At 55.4% G+C, this 16,052-nt stretch overlaps 2 protein-coding genes across 10 annotated transcripts in view; one reads left to right on the forward strand and one right to left on the reverse strand.

The window, feature by feature from the left end:
- Window positions 1-659: 659 nt before the first annotated feature.
- On the forward strand, window positions 660-10,419 carry LOC133764460 (NADH-cytochrome b5 reductase 2). Of its 3 annotated transcripts, none has more exons than XM_062198137.1 (9): window positions 660-709; window positions 1,655-1,798; window positions 2,015-2,087; window positions 6,028-6,134; window positions 6,427-6,556; window positions 7,088-7,171; window positions 7,800-7,885; window positions 9,043-9,142; window positions 10,004-10,419. In XM_062198137.1, the coding sequence occupies exons 1-9, from the start codon at window positions 689-691 to the stop codon at window positions 10,174-10,176; spliced, it is 918 nt and encodes a 305-aa protein (XP_062054121.1). In that variant the 5' UTR covers window positions 660-688; the 3' UTR covers window positions 10,177-10,419. The 3 variants fall into 3 exon arrangements, with proteins under 3 accessions (XP_062054121.1, XP_062054120.1, XP_062054122.1); XM_062198136.1 differs by lacking the exon at window positions 660-709 and adding an exon at window positions 924-1,064; XM_062198138.1 differs by lacking the exons at window positions 660-709; window positions 7,088-7,171 and adding an exon at window positions 924-1,064.
- A 2,849-nt stretch (window positions 10,420-13,268) lies between these two features.
- Window positions 13,269-16,052, reverse strand: part of PPFIBP2 (PPFIA binding protein 2) — a 167,559-nt gene continuing 164,775 nt past the window's right edge. For 6 of the 7 annotated variants that reach the window (XM_062196568.1, XM_062196565.1, XM_062196563.1 and 3 more), the window contains 2 exons: window positions 14,678-14,743; window positions 13,269-13,569 (listed from right to left, as the gene is read on the reverse strand). In XM_062196568.1, the coding sequence (XP_062052552.1) occupies window positions 13,498-13,569; window positions 14,678-14,743 (138 nt within the window). In that variant the 3' untranslated portion in view covers window positions 13,269-13,497. The remainder of the gene's footprint in view (window positions 13,570-14,677; window positions 14,744-16,052) is intronic. The other variant, XM_062196566.1, reaches the window with a different exon arrangement.

The raw sequence follows: 16,052 nt of genomic DNA on the forward strand, positions 1-16,052 counted from the left end.
AGCCACCCGGAGTGCAGTCGTGTGTTACACGGCCATCCTAGCAAACTACAGTAGGTGGGGGCCGTGTCTTTGCTTCTGTCTCACCCAAGCCCCAGAGGCGGGGATTTACCTTTACCAGTGGAAACTCACTGCCAAGAGCCCGGTACCCACACCCATGCCTCCCGGCTACTGGCCACGCTCCACAACTAGGAGGTGTAGGAAGGGCTGAAGTCTGCACTTCATCACACCTTCCACCTGGGCCCCACCTGGCAAACACCTGCGAGGCGGGTTGAATGAACGGGCGGGCGGAGTGCTCGGGCCCTTGGCCAGCACCCCCTCCTCCAGCCTTGCCACAGCTTCATCAGGCCAGGACCCGGGGAGCTTGCACGGCGGGGGCCAACTGATAAGGTGGCACCGCGACCTGGAGGCCCGCGACTCACCGCGCTGCGCTCTGGCCCGGTACTGCGCGCGGCCCTGGGGGCAGGGCTGGACGGGAGCCGGCGCCACGCGCCAGAAAGAACCTTCCGACCCGGCCCCTCTGCGAGGAGAGTCAGCCGCCGAGGTCCAGCCGCCGCCGCCGCCGCTGCCACCCGCCTCCGTCGGCGCTGGGCGCGCGTCTCCCGGCTTCGGCGCCGCTCGCCGTCCTCCAGGCGGCGCTGCCCGCGCCCAGGACTCCCCGGCCCGCCCCGGCTCGCCCCGGCTCGACGACATGTTGGGCATCTCCCTCCGGGTGTGTCCGGCGAGGGCGGCGCCGGGGCCGGGCGGGCCGGGCGGGGGAGAGGCCAGAGGCGCGGAGACCGGCAGGGGCCCGGCAAATGTCCGACGGGACCCCCGGCAGCCGGAACGGGGTTGGGGGGAGTGAGGCGCAGGCCGGCGTTGGCCGCGGGCGGGCGCGGGCGCTGGGCTGGGCTGGGCGGGCGGCGGACTCCGAGGAGGCGTGGTCCGGGCCACGGGCGCTCGCTCCCGGCCGGCATTGCCCACAGCGGTCGGATCTGACTTGGGTCCGGGAATGAACTGGCAGGCCTTGCGGGGCGCGGTGGCGTAGCTGGGGTCGGATGCGGGGAGGCTGGTTGAGCCCCTGGCAGGTGAGTGCTCAGGCGGCTTCCTCGCCTGGCCTGCAGGAAGAATGTAGGTGAGCCCAGGGCCTTAAGATCCTGGAGCACCCGTGGTCAGGGCTGCCCATCTTTCCCGACCCCTCCCTAGCCTGACCGGAACTGGATTGGGAGGGTGGGAGAGGATGAGTCCTGTCCCCAGCGCTGCTGTGGGCCACAAGTACCCTGGGAGGGCACAGCACCCACATGGGGTCCTCATTCCAGACTGGAAGTCATGTAATTCGCCTCTCCACCTCAAGGAAGGGACTCCTAGCGTTTGTCCTCTCGGCTGTCACCCAGATGAAGGGATATGGGCAGGAGGGGCCTGGTGACGTTGCTACTCCTGGGCCATGTGTCTGCCCTGGTCCAGGGAGCCAGAAACATCTGGTCTGTGTGACCTGCAGCTGACCGTTCCCTCGCGCTCTGCCCACCCTAGGCTCTGCTTGTCTAATGCGGCAGTACCTGTCGCTCTGCCTATTTCTCCTATTTCTATCCTGCACAGCCCAGCTTCTGTGCGTCTGGCCTGACCCCTCCCCTGCCCCCAGCAAGCGAGCCCTGAAGTCCTTTGCTTACCCTGTCTGCAGGACCCGACCCTGCTCCTCGCCATCACTGTCATTGGGGTCACGGTGCTGCTGGTGGCTTTGAAGACCATGGGCTCCAGGAAGAAAGAGCTTATCACCTTACAGGACCCTGATGCCAAGTACCCGCTGCCCTTGATTGAGAAAGAGGTAACGGTCAGCCTGCCCCCTGCCCTGGCTGAGGAGGGAGAGAGGAGGAGTGCAGCCTTGGAGGCAGGGTGGGCAGTCAGAGGTGTCATGGCCTCAAGTTTCCTTTTTGTGTGCTCTGGGAAGGCTGCAGGTGGAACTCCTCTCCCAGGGATCCGAGCTGCCCATCAGGGCTGGCTCCTGGAAGGCTCAGAGTCAGCCTCTGTTTCCTTTCATTAGCACATCAACCACAACACCCGGAGGTTCCGCTTTGGACTGCCCTCGCCGGAGCATATCTTAGGGCTTCCTGTAGGTGAGCCGGGTTTGGGGTCTCCCCTGGGACTGGGGCCTTTGGGGGCTAGGTGCTCTGGTGCTGTCAGCTGGAAAGCTGCAGCGTTCCAATTTCCTGAGGTTTGGAGGTTGCGGTGTGAATCAGGGAGGTCAGCCTCGGGGGTGGTACTGGCCCTTTTGGGCTGACACAAAAGTGGTATTTCAATGGACGTTGAGAAGAAGTGAGCCTAAAGTCAGAAAGTCTAAAGATCTCATCAGAGGTCCCTTGCTGGGTAACCCTAGGCAAGTCCCTCAACCTCTCTGAGCCTTGGTCTATAACATGGAATTGCCCAGGCCTGCCAGCCTGTATCACTTGGGTTACGGTGAGGGTCATGTGATTGACAGATGTGAACATTCAGAGATGGAGAACTGCTGTTGTGCTATAAGTCAGGGGAAAGGCCCAGAATGGGTGGGGCTGCAGGAGGGAGTCGGGTGCCCAACCACTGCTACCACACGGATTCTCTGCACTGGCTTCAGACCCACAGGAGGAGGGGCCCACCGTGGATACCGGGCCTAGCAGGGTGAGAGCTCTGATTACCCATCTCTGATCTGTAACGCCGCTAGACAGCTGAGTCCGTCTTAGTGAGGCAGAAAACCTGTGTGAGACCCAGGGTGGAGGAGGTGTCCAGAGCAGCTTTGTACAAATGCCACTGCTGCCTCCGAATCCACAGCGTGCCTGCCTTAGACAGGGGCCCTGAAAAGTTCATGGAAAATGCGTATTATGAAAAAACTATGCATGGCTTTCACACTTTTTTTGCACCAACATAAACTTGTTTATAAAATATTTGAAAGGAAAAGGGAAGAAATGGAGGGAGGGAGGGTGGGAGAGTGGGAGAGTGGGAAGAAAAGAAAAGAAAAAGAAATGAGAAGGTCCTGCATCTGCTGGTTCACTCTCCAAATGGCTGCAATGGCCAGGGCTGGACCAGGCTGAAGCCAGGAGCCTGAAACTCCATCCTAGTCTCCCACATGGGCGGCAGGGGCCTAAACACTTGAGCCAGCCTCCAGTGCCTTCCCAGGCACGTTAGCAGGATCAGAAGAGGAGCAGCTGAGACTTGAATTGGCGCCCATATGGGATGTTGGCATTGCAGACTGAGGCTTGATTCCTGAATTACTGATTAGCCCCAACTTCCCTGTTTTCAATGTTTATTAATTTATTCATCTACTTGAAAGGCAGTGACAGAGAGACAGAGAAATTGAGATCGATCCACTGATTCACTCTTCACACGCCTCCAACAGACAGGTTTGGACCAGGGCAAAGCCAGGAGCACAGAATTCCCTCTGGGCCTCCCATGTAGGTGGCAGGGCTCCAAGCACTTGAGCCATTATCTACTGCCTGCCAGGATGTCTCAGCAGGAAACTAGATCAGAAATGACACTACGATATGGGATGTGGACCCCATAGACTTATCTTTTAATTCTATTTTCCACAAACTTTTTGAAGTGCCCTCATATACACAGGAAAAAATCTTGACCTTAGTTCTGTTGACATTACACCAAGCAGCCAGCCAGGCCCCAAAGCCTCCTTGCAGCTCCTTCTCACTCCCTCTCCAAGTGTGAGTGCTCAGTGTCATGCTGCCTTCCAGCCCTCTGCCTGGCCTCCCAGGCCAGTCCTGCTGCCAGGAAGCCTGAAAGACGGGGGGCCGGTGCTGTGGCAGAGCAGGTAAAACTGCTGCCTGCAATGCTGGCCTCCCGTATAGGCTCTGGTTCAAGTCCTGGTTGCTCTACTTCCAATCCAGCTCCCTGCTAATGGCCAGGGAAGGCAGCAGAACTGGCCCAAGTGCTTGGACCGCCACACCCATGTGGGAGACCTGGAGGAAGCTCCTGGCTCCTGGCTTTAGATCAGCCCAGCTCCAGCAATTGCAGCCATTTTGGGAGTGAACCAGCGGAAGGAAGACATACTCATTCATTCTCTCTCTCTCTCTCAAATAAATAAATAAATAAATCTTTTAAAAAAATGAAAACCCTGGGTGGGCATTTAGCACAGCGATTAAGACCTAGCTGGGGGTGCTTGCATTCCTATATTGGAGAACCTGGGTTTGAGTCCTGGCCACAGTCTCAGTTCCAGCTCCCTGCTAATGCACACCCTGGGAGGCAGCAGATGATCACTCCAGCACGGTGGTCCCTGTCACCCATGTGGGAGACCCAAACTGAGTTCCTGGCTCCTGACTTTGGCCTGGCCCAGCCCCAGCTGTTGCAAGCATTTGGGGAGTAGACCAGCAAATGGAAGGTCTCTGTCTGCCTTTCAAATAAAATATTTTTTAAAAAAAAATTTTAAAGCACAAAAAACCTTGAGAAATAAGGTGTCTTAGAAATTGCCTTGACCTGCTTGCTCCTCAGCCCTGGTGCACGCAGTGCAAACCAAATTAGCGGAACGAGGTAATTTTGAGGCTTCTGGGAGTCTGATGTGAGGGCTCAGAGATTGTCCATGCTTGCCAGCTTGGCTGCAGTGACACCAGTTAGATGTGGGGTCCGAGGGACCTGCCGATAGCCCCACTTTCCCTGGGGGCACTGCCAGGCCAGGCCCAGGTTGGCTGCACCTGAAAGAGCTTTCCAGGCAGCCGGCTTTAGGCTAACTGTCCTAGGAAGGCTCTGCCTCGGGCACTTGTTCCTGCGTCCCTGGTGATAGGCACACCCTGGCCAGTGGTGGAGCCAGTGTCTGGACCTCAGGCTTTGGGCCAACTCAAAGGCCGTGGCTGTGCTCCTGAGGCAAATTCAGGGGCCCCCTCAGTGCTCCACCTTACCTGCTTTCCTCCCTTCGTCTCAGACTCCTAGGTCTGTTTCTGTCTGCTCTCTGTTCCATCTTCCTTGTCTGTTGACCAGCTTCCGGTGCCTACTGCCTCTACTCCCTCAGAAACTGGCAGAGTCTCCTCTGGCTTCTAGCCCTTAGCATCTCGATTGCAGCTCCAGCCCTTGTCGATAACTGCCTTCGTCACTGAGGTCTCCATCTCAGATGTAGCAGCCCGTCACCTGGCCCCGGGCTGCAATCACAGCCCACAGGTCTCTGGCCACACCTAGGCTGGAGGGGCAGAATTTCATGGTTCAGACTTCACTGCTGCCCCCCAGAGGAGCCCTGGGCCAGGAAGACACGATGGCATGGCTGTGTCTTAGCTGTGAATGTCCAGCCCCTCGGTCTCTTGCAGGGTCTGTGGGCCTAGACCTGCTCCGTACCAGGATTTGGATGAGGTAGCTGTGATGTATTCGCAGACCCCAGCGAGACACCCAGCTTAGGAAGAAACGGGTTTGTGAAGGCAAATGTGTTTTAAGGGAAATACTCCTTTTAGTTGTTTTTAATACTCTCCAACTTTTTTTTTTTTTTTTTTTTTTTTTTTTTTTAGATAGGCAGAGTTAGACAGTGAGAGAGAGAGAGAGAGAGACAGAGAAAGATCTTCCTTCCATTGGTTCACCCCCGAAATGGTCACTACGGCCGGCACGCTGCGCCAATCCGAAGCCAGGAGCCAGGTGCTTCCTCCTGGTCTCCCATGCAGGTGTAGGGCCCAAGCACTTGGGCCATCCTCCACTGCCTTCCTGAGCCACAGCAGAGAGCTGGAGTGGAAGAGGAGCAACTGGGACTAGAACCCGGAATGCCGGTGCCGCAGGTGGAGGATTAGCCTAGTGAGCCATGGCGCCGGCCCAATACCATCCAACTTTAATTAGCTCTTCTCTACCCACAAATTACACCATGATCATGTCTGGATGGATGCATCATCCCCATTTTACAAAGGAAGAGGTCAAAACCTAGAGAGATGAACTGACTTGCCTAGGGAAGCACATGGAGTGTTGAGGATCCAGGCCTCCTGATTTGGGGCTCCTTCCCTCTCATCCACCCCACTCTGTGCCCCTCACCAAAGCCCAGTCCTTTATGGGATCCGGAGGGTTCTGTAAGCCAGCCATGCCCACACCTAACACTTGATGCCTTTTCTGTAGGTAACTATGTCCACCTCTTGGCCAGAATTGATGATGATTTGGTGGTGAGGGCGTACACGCCTGTCTCCAGCGATGATGACCATGGCTTTGTGGACTTAATTATAAAGGTACACTGTGCCCACCACGTCCAGCTGCCTCATGCTCATAAGCCTGTGGAGGGTGGCAGGGTGGAAGGGCAGTGCTTTTTCCCTGGGGGGATGAATACCCTGTCCCTTTCCAGCAGTGTTACCTTACAGTGAAGCTACAGTTAACCCAGTGGTGCCTTTGGGGATTGCTTACACCTGCTGGGAGCAGAGCAGCTGCTCCACAGGGCTTCACGAGGCAAATGCACTTCCCAGTGTGTGGGTCTTGTGCGGACGGTGCTGTAGGGTGTGAAAACTGCACTGTCTTGTTTTTCAGATCTACTTCAAAAATGTTCACCCCCGTTATCCTGAAGGAGGGAAGATGACTCAGTATTTGGAGAATATGAAAATTGGGGACACCATTCTTTTTCGAGGGCCAAATGGGCGCCTGTTCTACAATGGGCCAGGTACTGGGGGACTGCCAGTTGTCAGTGGGGCGGGGCAGGGGGGGAGATTCCTGCAGTGGTTCCATTATTCTAGAACATTCCTCAGATCTGAGTCACATAGGCTTGTCCTTAAAGTCTTCATACAATCACACATAAATTCATTTACAACCACACCTATCATTCACACACCCATGTCATGAGAGTCTAAGCACAGTGCCTAGCGTGTGAAGGGTGCCAGCTAAAGCGAACAACAGATGCATGGGAGACGTCCACACTCGTCCATTTTGTCAGAGATTCATCACTTACTCATTCCCTGCTGCAGGTGAAGAATGTTCTCTGAGGTTCCATATTGACCTCGGTTTGCTGCTCTACTTGTGCGGGGGTGCACTGGGCTGTCCAGGGAGATCACAGTGGCCTGCTTCTATGGCTGCAAATGGCGCATCCAATCCCCTGGGGGGACACGCCTCCTGGGAGTCCCAGGGAAAGTCAGTGACCTTTTGCAGGCTCTCAGGCAAGAGCTGCAGAGGTCAAAAGCATCCTCTATGTCTCCAGGGACTCTCAGAATCAAACAATACAAAACAAGCGAGCCTGAAAAGAAACTGGTCCATCACCTGGGAATGATTGCTGGGGGTACAGGTAAGAGGCATCTGGGGGTTTCATCCAGAGGGTGAGCTGACATTGGAATCATCTGGTGCTGGGAGGGACAGCATGAGAGGCTTCTCCCCTAACGGTGGCGGTGGGAATGTGGAGTCAGTGACAGGTCTTAAAACTGCCCGTGTGCCTTGCTCCGCTTAACCAACAAGGTGACTGCCCAGGAGCCAGGAGGGGCCTCTCAAATCATGCTGGGAGTGGGCACAGGCCTTCCTGTAGCCTCCCAAGAGCTCATGGCTCCAGTTCCAGCCTGACTCTCCCATCTCTGAGAAGGAAGACCTCTCAGAAGAGAATAGGCCTTTCAGGAGACTTGTAATGTGCCAGACACCAATACAGGCACTGGAAAAACAGTCACACTTACCAGCCCTTAATTCTGTTTTACAAATGAGGACAACAGAGAGCTCAGAATGCTCTTTCCATCATGTAAAAATGAGAAAGTGTTTCTGACTTAGGGTCACGTTAGGCAGGAAAACCGAAATGAGGGGCTGTGTCAGGGACTGAAGTGAGAAAGTGTCACTGGGACCATGGCAGATGGTGAAGCCACTGCACACAGGCCAGGGAGTGTGGCATCAGAGCGGGGAGAAAGCTGGCCTGCCCGTTCACTGTGTTGCAGGCATCACGCCCATGCTGCAGCTCATTCGCCACATCACCAAGAACCCCAAGGACAGGACCAAGATGTCCCTCATCTTTGCCAACCAGGTCAGTTCTGCTGAGTCAGCCCTGAACTTGCAGTGGGAGCATGGAATGTTCGCTGAGCTGGGCTCTGCATTCAGTCCTCTCCCATTGATTGGGCGCACGCTGCTTGGGTGCCTGCGGCTGTGGGAGGCCTCTGTGGGCTCAGCTCGAGCCACTGGCAGCCGAGGAAGCTGAGTCCAGGCGCATTTTTTTCTGCTTGTTTTTATTTAACTCTTCTGTCTCCCTGGCCAGCCCTGAGCACTGAGCTCGCCTTCCTAACCTGCACTTCTATGTTCCTCTCAGTATAAAATCATAAACACCCTCCGTGGAAATGTTGGGAAATACAGAAGAACATAAATATCTTACTTGTCTTTTTTCTGTGAATGTAATGTATTTGCATGTATATATATGTATGTATATATATATATATGCATCTATACTGTTGATAGATGATTTTGTTTTTACTCAACATTACTACACAGGCAATTTTTTTTTTAAAAACACTTTGTAAATATTTTCTTAATAGTCTCTATCAATGCATTCTAAGTGACCAAAGCTCTTACATTCGGGTTACTTTCAGTTCTCACAGATATAAATTGTAGTGATGAGTACTTGTGCCTAGTCTTGATTACTGCTAGATTTCCTTAAACAGAATCCCAGGAGTGGAACTATTGGGCCTGGAATCCTGAAGCGGTGTACGGTCCAGGTCCTCTGTATACTAGCTCTGAGCCTGTGATGAGTGACTTTAACTTTGCTCCTCTTTTCTCCAAATGGAGCTCCACACGCCTTCCACCTCCTTCAGATCTCTGGTGTCCTACCATGTGGCTTCCCTACCCCCGTTCATGCCTGGAGGGCCCCAGGCCTGCAACTGTTCCCATTGGGTTTGCCACGTCTGCTGCTCGGTGTGGATGTGGGAGGGGGGATTGGGCCCTCTGGGCAAAGCCAGCCCACTTGTGCAGTCACCACAGCTCTACAACTCCATCCTCAAGAGGGGGTTTGATCTGCAGAACAGCTGCCTGAACCCTGGTTTCCCAGGAGTCTGCGACCAGCACTCAGGCTAAAGTGGTGACAGCGTGGGCAGGAGGTGGCATCTCGTGTCATGCGCTCAGCCTGGGAAGCAAACAGGCTGCCCCTGGAGGAGCTTGTCTAGTGTTCCTTTTTTTTTTTTTTTTTTTTTCTAGACAGAGGAGGATATCTTGGTGAGAAAGGAGCTTGAAGAAATTTCCAGGACTCATCTAGACCAGTTCAACCTGTGGTACACCTTGGACAGGCCGCCTCTTGGTACTGGGATTCCCACTGCCCTCACCTTCATGGCTCAGCTCTGGCCCTTTAGCAACTTCAAGGACTGGCTTCTGTTGTTTTGTTTTTGAGGATGGGGCGGGTGTGTGTGTGTGTGTGTGTGTGTGCAACTCTGGGCTCTGGCTGCCCATGGGAGATGGGAGGATTTGGGATGACCTGCTTATAGGGGCAGTCAAGGGCAGGTATCTGCTATCAGCAGCATTCTACCCATTGCACTGAACATCAGCAGAGACAGTGAGCCACTGGGCTGCCCTGAACATCCACCCTTCACAGTCATCACACACTGCATCCAATAGGACCACTGGGCCCTTCACTCACGCCACCATTCATGCCACCACACCCTCATGAAGCACCTCAGTGGCCAGCAGTCCCCCATGCTGAGCTCTGGACAGCTGCTGCAGCCCCTCACCAGCAACCAGCACGCACATGCACAGTGCACCCTTCCCCTCGCACACTGGCTCGTCATCCAGCTCACTGCCCAGAAGAGGGCGCTGCCTGACTGGGTGGTTCCACAGCACCACAAACTACCCTGATTGCCACCACCCCATGGATCCTGGGGGTACGGAGTTCACCAGCCTTGGCAGTACTTACAGCAGGCAGACACCAGCAGGGAGCCTGGTGTTGGGTAAATGCTTCAGGTAGAGCTGAGATCCCCCCATGCCTCACATCCTCTACTTCTTGGGCTGAGAAACAGCAATGCCACGATTTCCAAAACTTTGTAAGTCAACAGTGCCTCCTGCCTGGTTGAGCAAGGAAGCAAAGTTGGGGGGAAGGGGTGGGCGGCAAGAAGTTGCAGTCAAGGACTTGACCAGGCACCCACAGCCTTTTCCTGCTTCCTTTCAGGCTGGAAGTACAGCTCGGGCTTCGTTACTGCCGACATGATCAAGGAGCACCTCCCCGCTCCCGGGAAGTACACACTCATCCTGGTGTGCGGCCCGCCACCCCTGATCCAGACAGCCGCTCAGCCCAACCTGGAGAAGCTGGGTTATACCAAGGACATGATCTTCATCTACTAATGCTTCCCGCGCCCTTCCCACACTTGTCGGGCCCCTTTCATGTGCTTCGCAACGAGGCTGGCTTCACCACGTTAATCTGGGATATTTTCAGAAATGCCTCGGCATTCCCCCTAGCTCTCCTCAAGATAGGTTCCAAGGGCTGGAAGCAGAGCGTCATCTGAGGCCTCCTTGTGTGGAGGCTGGGAAGAGCTCCGTTTCTGTATCTTTCTCCATGGTTTAGTGAAATAAACTTAAGCACATAGCAGGTAGCCCACGAGGCACTGGCTCTGTGGAGAACCTGCTAGGCCATCAGGAGGCCTTGGCCTGCTCTGCCTGGGAGTTGGCTCCTGCAGACCAAGGAGGGGGTCAGAACTAGCACCAGTGTTAGAGCAGAATTCCAGAAGAATCCAGGGCTCTATCAACTCCTAATCACCTCTCGAACTCCCTGGCTCCAGGGTACTCTGCTTTTAAGGTCATACGTAGTAGAGGACTCAGACACCCTCCATGGGCACACTTCCTTTGGTTGTGAGAGGCCCTTGGGATGGGAATGGGTTTTAAACACACATCAGGGAAGTGAATGCACAGGGTAGGTGGGCTTCAGGATCCATTCCAGACTCCCTACACGTTGCAGGGGGATGGTGGATGCAGAGAGTGCATTTTTTTAACATCCTCTAAGTGCAGGCTGTGTCCTGGAAGGCCAGGGTAGAGATGGCAGTGGTTAATATGGAAGCTTCTCAACTTACAGTTAGCTCCCCAAACATGTGCCATAAATCCTTCCTAATAGCAAAGCCCAGATGATAGAGGTGCCCGCTATTGCTATCTGCTGTTCTTGGCCAGAGGACACGGCTGCCCTCCACCTGTGAGTTCAGAATCCGGACAAGCCAGAGATTCTGTGGGGAATTTGCTCATTCAGCCAGCAGGTGGCAGAGCTGGCTTAAGCCTGAGTCTGCTTCATTCCAGGTCATTGGCCTGTTCACAAAAACTGGCCTAATGGCAGCAGTGTGAACTTGACACCACTGGCTTTTTTTTTTTACCGTGTGTGTGTGTGTGTGTGTGTCTGTCTGTCTGCAGGCATCTGTCTGTCTGTCTGTCTGCAGGCAGAGCTCTAGGGAACTCTCTGCAGGAGAGTGTGTCTTGCGCACTGTAGCCGAACACAGGGATGGTCTCACCCACAGCCTGTGGGAGGGCAGGAGCAGCCAGCTTTCACCTTCCCACCTGTTCAGTGCCTCCTCAGGGAAGATCCTGCCCTCAGATGTTTTCTGAAATGCAAATCTGAGCACACTTGTCATTTGCTCACTCTCTCTGCGTTCACTGCAGTCCATCTCCAGGGCGCAGCCCCGGCCCTGGCTTACGCAGCCTTTCTGGATCTGGCTCCTGCTCATCTCAGCAGATTCTCCTCTTCCCTGAGCCCCCCATACTCATCCCTTTCTCTAGCGAAGTGGTTCTCAAATGGGGGGAGTTTTGTCTCCCCAGGGAACATCTGACAAAAACTGGAAACACTTTGGCTGTCACAGCTAGAAGAGGGTTGCTGCTAGCATCTAGAAGGTGAGGACCAAGGCTGCACTGCCTCCTTCACAGAGTTACACAGCCCAAATGATGGGCGCATAGAGGCTGAGGAACCCTGCTCTAGTCTCTCCAATTGCTGACAGCTGCTGGGGTGCGGGGGGCAAGTCCATCTGCCTGGATGCCCTGCCCCTCTGGCATACCTGGGGAAGCATGCTTAGCATGCACAATCCAAGTGTCACTCTTCTGTAGAGCCTTCTCAGACTGCTACCCCAGACCTCCTTAAACATGACAACTTGCTCCTTCGGGCCGCAGAGACGTCTATTAGAGCATCTGTCACATTCAGCATACTCCCGTTGGAAACAGGCCTGTGCTCCCCTGGAAGCACCAAGGCAGGGACTTTGGCATTCATGCCTGTATCTCCGGCCCCTCCCCAGCCTTCCCAGGAGTGGAAGGTACTTAGCACACCTGGGAAGGAGTAGGTGGGGCCCTAGGAGCATGGACCTCCTGAGCAGGTTGAGGACCAGGACTGGGCCAGCCCACAGCTGGGACTCAGCGAGTTGGTGCTGAGGGTGGACATGGAATGACCACAGCTCACTTCAAGGTGGCCTGTGATGTCTGCCTCAAGGGCAGACGCAGCACTGTGACACAGTCGACCTTCAACTGGAACATGCATGCAGGCCTCCCGAAAGAGAATCTACACAGGGCCTGGCCTCATGAAGGGGACCAGGAGGAAAACGCATTCCACAGAGAGGGTAGGGCTTGAGGAACGGTCAGAGGGAGCCAAGACTAGACCATGGGTTCATCGAGGCTGCGGATGGTCAAGGGCCTCGGACTCTATCTCTGGTGATTCTGTAACTGAGGAGTTCTGAGCAGAAAGGCAACCGACATCCAACAGTGCTGCGGGGAGGTCCCTCTGTTGATAACAGCGCTGACCAATGTGGGGTTGGGGGGCACAGAGACCAGCTGCAGTGACCCGGTGAAAGAGGACATCGGACCTAGAGGGTGGGGGTAGAGGCAGGGGAGGGAACTCTCTGGGTGCTCGGTGGTGCCTCTCCGGTACAGGACTCTGGAGAAGGAACAACGGGCTTGTTTGGGAAGATGCTGAATTGCTATGGTAATGTGTTGCATTTGGCATCACCAAGGGCCTCCCACTAGGGGGAGCTGTTTAACCAGACATTACACCTGCAGCTGCTGAGGGAAGGCCTGGGAAACTGGGTGTGCTGTGTGTCAGCTGTGTGCACGTGTGTTGGGGATGCACACACACACTGCAGATGCGGGTAGCTGGGGAGCAGCCAGGGCAGCAGGAAAGTAATCACAGTGCTCTTGGCCTGCTGTCACCCTAAATACCCCGACGTGGCCAGGGCTCCGAATGCAAACACACCCCCGTGGGAAGCAGCCCCGAAGGTCCCCGTTATTTCACCCAGCACAGTCACTGCAGGACATCAGAATGCCTGTTTCCAGCAGAGGCTTTATGAACTCACACTTCCTCCCCTTTGGTGTGAGAGCCTCCCGGCTGTCCCTGGGAACAGAAGCAGCCATTGAGTCTGTGTTGACAGCTCACTGCTCTCCCTTCAGAAGTGGGCTGTGGTCCACATAGAAAAGTACAAAAGGTATAAAAGCTGCGGTGAGGGGCACAGCACGACTGTAAACACACAGGGACACGGGGGCACCTCCTGGACACCTGTCCACAGCTCTGCTTCGCTCCTGTGGACACCCCGTCTTGAAAGGCCCAGCCTGCAACTTCCAGGCTCTATGGGTGGCTGCGCGCCAGCTCCCACTGAAGCCAAGACGCGGGGCCCTGCACGTGCCTCTCTGGGCTCTCGGCCACGAGGAACGTCATCTCCACTCATCAGAGTCCGGAGCAGCCAGGCGAGAGTCGTTCAGCAGCTGGTCCTGGCTGAGCAGGGTCTGAAAGGACACAGCCAAAGGAGCGGTTTAGCAGGGTTTTGGTCATGGCTGTCCGGGGGCAGCCATTGGGAAGCAGAGGGCACTGGGTGTGGTCTCTGACAGTGGGAGCTGTCAGGTCATGGCATCTCAGGGACCCTGGTATTAGGTCAGAACAGATACTACTATCAAGATAAACAGCTTGTCTTAGAGGTAAAGTTGCTATTTCAAGGTCACCAAAGACCTGTTAAAGACTATAAGGGCACAAGGTAGACAGATTCATTTCAGTGTGTGAGTCAGAAACAAATTGTATACAAATGATCTTGCTTGGGTTCAGGGCCACTCCTGTGCTGGCTTTGATATAGGCTCCATGATCCTTAGCACAGCAGCCAGCAAAGAGTGGAGATGGGGCTTCCATGTGTGCAGACAACGCAGCTGATGGGCTCAGTGATGGAACCTCCAGGGATAAAAGGGCCCTGGGAAGTTAGGGGGCCTCAAACACACATCACTGCCAGCCTGAGTCTGCCTATAAGCATTACCAGGAGGATATTATTTGACTGCCTTATGGGCAACTATGCCACGACTCAGAAAGAGGGAGTGAGACACACACAGGCAGGGTCCCAGAGCTACTGAAAATCAGAGCAGGGGCTTGAACCAGGTCTGCTTCCCTCCAACCTACTGCTCCTCCTCCGAGCCCAAGCTGGCCCCTGGCATGGTCTGCACTCTCAAGCACACCAGGATGCACCCACATGCCTGTGATCTCCATGAAGTCAGTGACGTGAGAGGAAAGGCACGTCTCATGGGAAGAGGGCTGGGCAGCAACCGCTAGGCCAGAGTGCAGGCCTGTCTTCGGGCTGACTGGCCAGTGATCCAGAGCTTCCGAGCATCTTGGTTTCCTCAAAGCTCTGAGGCTGTGGCGAGGACCCAAGACGCGGCACGCTTAGCTGGCTTCTGCTCCGGCCCAGAGGGCCGCTGGGCTGCTTTCTGCCTCAGGACCGGCTCAGGCGCAGGCTTTGATCCCAGCGCCCAGCACCGTCCTGTGCTCTCCCCACACCATGGCACCGCCACACCAACCTCACTGCCCACACCCCCGTGCCCCAGTCCTACTGCAGGGAGAGGGTGACGGTCCTACCGTGAGGCGGTGAATGTCTTGGGAGAGGAGCCCTATCTGCGTCACAGTGCCTTCCGAAGGTGCCATCTGTAAAATGGGCACAGGCTGGTCAGCACCATCGAGCCAGCTTGCGATTCAGAGATGGCATGCAAGTCCAGTCCTGCCGGGCCTGGCTTCTCCAAGGCATGCTTCCCTGGAGGGATGGGCAAGAAGGGTGCCAGGCCCCTGACGAGTAACGGGTGGGTGGGGCACATGCTGTTTCTGTCCCTGGGGAAAGGCACCCAGCATCCTGCATGCACTCTCTCTCCTTGGGCTCCACTTGTCGCCAGCACTTGATACAGAGAGGCAGGGCCCAGGCCTGTCAAAAGCAGCTTTTCTGTTAATATTCAGGGTCCCAGCTATTTCCAGGAGCAGAGAGCAGTGGAGACGAAGGCTTTCAGGATGCTGAACAGGCTGTCAGTTCCCGGGTACCAGTAGGATTCCAGACACCAGTGCCCAGACACTGGCATAGGTGGGCATTCTCAGGAAGCTGCTCATGGGGGCGCCTCTCGCCTCCTGTATGCCTGCTCCTTCTTCCCTAAACGCACTTAGACACTGGAGATTTGGAAGCATCCTCTGTAGACTTCGAGGACCAACTATAACCCCTTGTTTTAGAGGTGGGAAAATTGACATCCACGAAAAACATGACGTGCTCAGGGCAGCGCAGAGAACTCGTGGCCAAACAATTCCATGCAGGGTTTGCAAACAGGCACATGCACAGACTCTCTCACCAGGACATGGAAAGAAGTAAGGGAGAAAGCCCATCCTGGCTGGCTCTCCAACTACCATGGCCAGGTACCAGCCCTGAGGAGCACATTGCTCATTGGCCCTGGGTACCAAGACCAGATAGCAGAGACGCCAGCTGCTGAGCCTGTGTCCACATCTCTCAGCAGCTGGACTTCAGGGGAGGTGGCAGCCTGTAGGACCAGGTCAGGCCCCAGGCTGCTCATCGTTGAAGAATGAAATCTCTTCTATCCTTCTGGGATAGAATTGGAGTGCCACGGTGAGGTCACCAGGCCCCGTCTCGCCATCTAGACGATTATGACGCCGTTATTCTTTCACAGATGAGGCCCAGAGGAACTGGGGAAGCCAGAAGCCTCCCTGGGGCAAACTGGAATCTTAAGTGCAGAAGCCCAGACTGGCACGGTGTATCTCTCCGTCAGTCCCTAGCCAGACAGGGCCCATCTGGAGGACCCATTATCAGCAAGGCAGCCTCTAAATTAAGAGGACAGATCGGTCCCAGCAGCGACGGATCAGTGGCTGCAGCAGTTATGGAAAGCTGGCAAAGCCCAGCAAAGACCAGAGCCCGGCACAGCCGCCCCGCTTCTCTCCCCCACCACCCATTGCCCATGTGGCC

Source organism: Lepus europaeus, chromosome 7 (assembly GCF_033115175.1).
Source record: "Lepus europaeus isolate LE1 chromosome 7, mLepTim1.pri, whole genome shotgun sequence".
NCBI classification, from domain to species: domain Eukaryota; kingdom Metazoa; phylum Chordata; class Mammalia; order Lagomorpha; family Leporidae; genus Lepus; species Lepus europaeus.

Coding starts and splice junctions, on each gene's coding strand:
- LOC133764460 (XM_062198136.1), top strand. CDS start 1,035: ATGCGGGGAGGCTGGTTGAGCCCCTGGCAG. Junction 1,065..1,654: donor GCTGGTTGAGCCCCTGGCAG/GTGAGTGCTCAG, acceptor CCCTGTCTGCAG/GACCCGACCCTGCTCCTCGC. Junction 7,172..7,799: donor AATGATTGCTGGGGGTACAG/GTAAGAGGCATC, acceptor ACTGTGTTGCAG/GCATCACGCCCATGCTGCAG.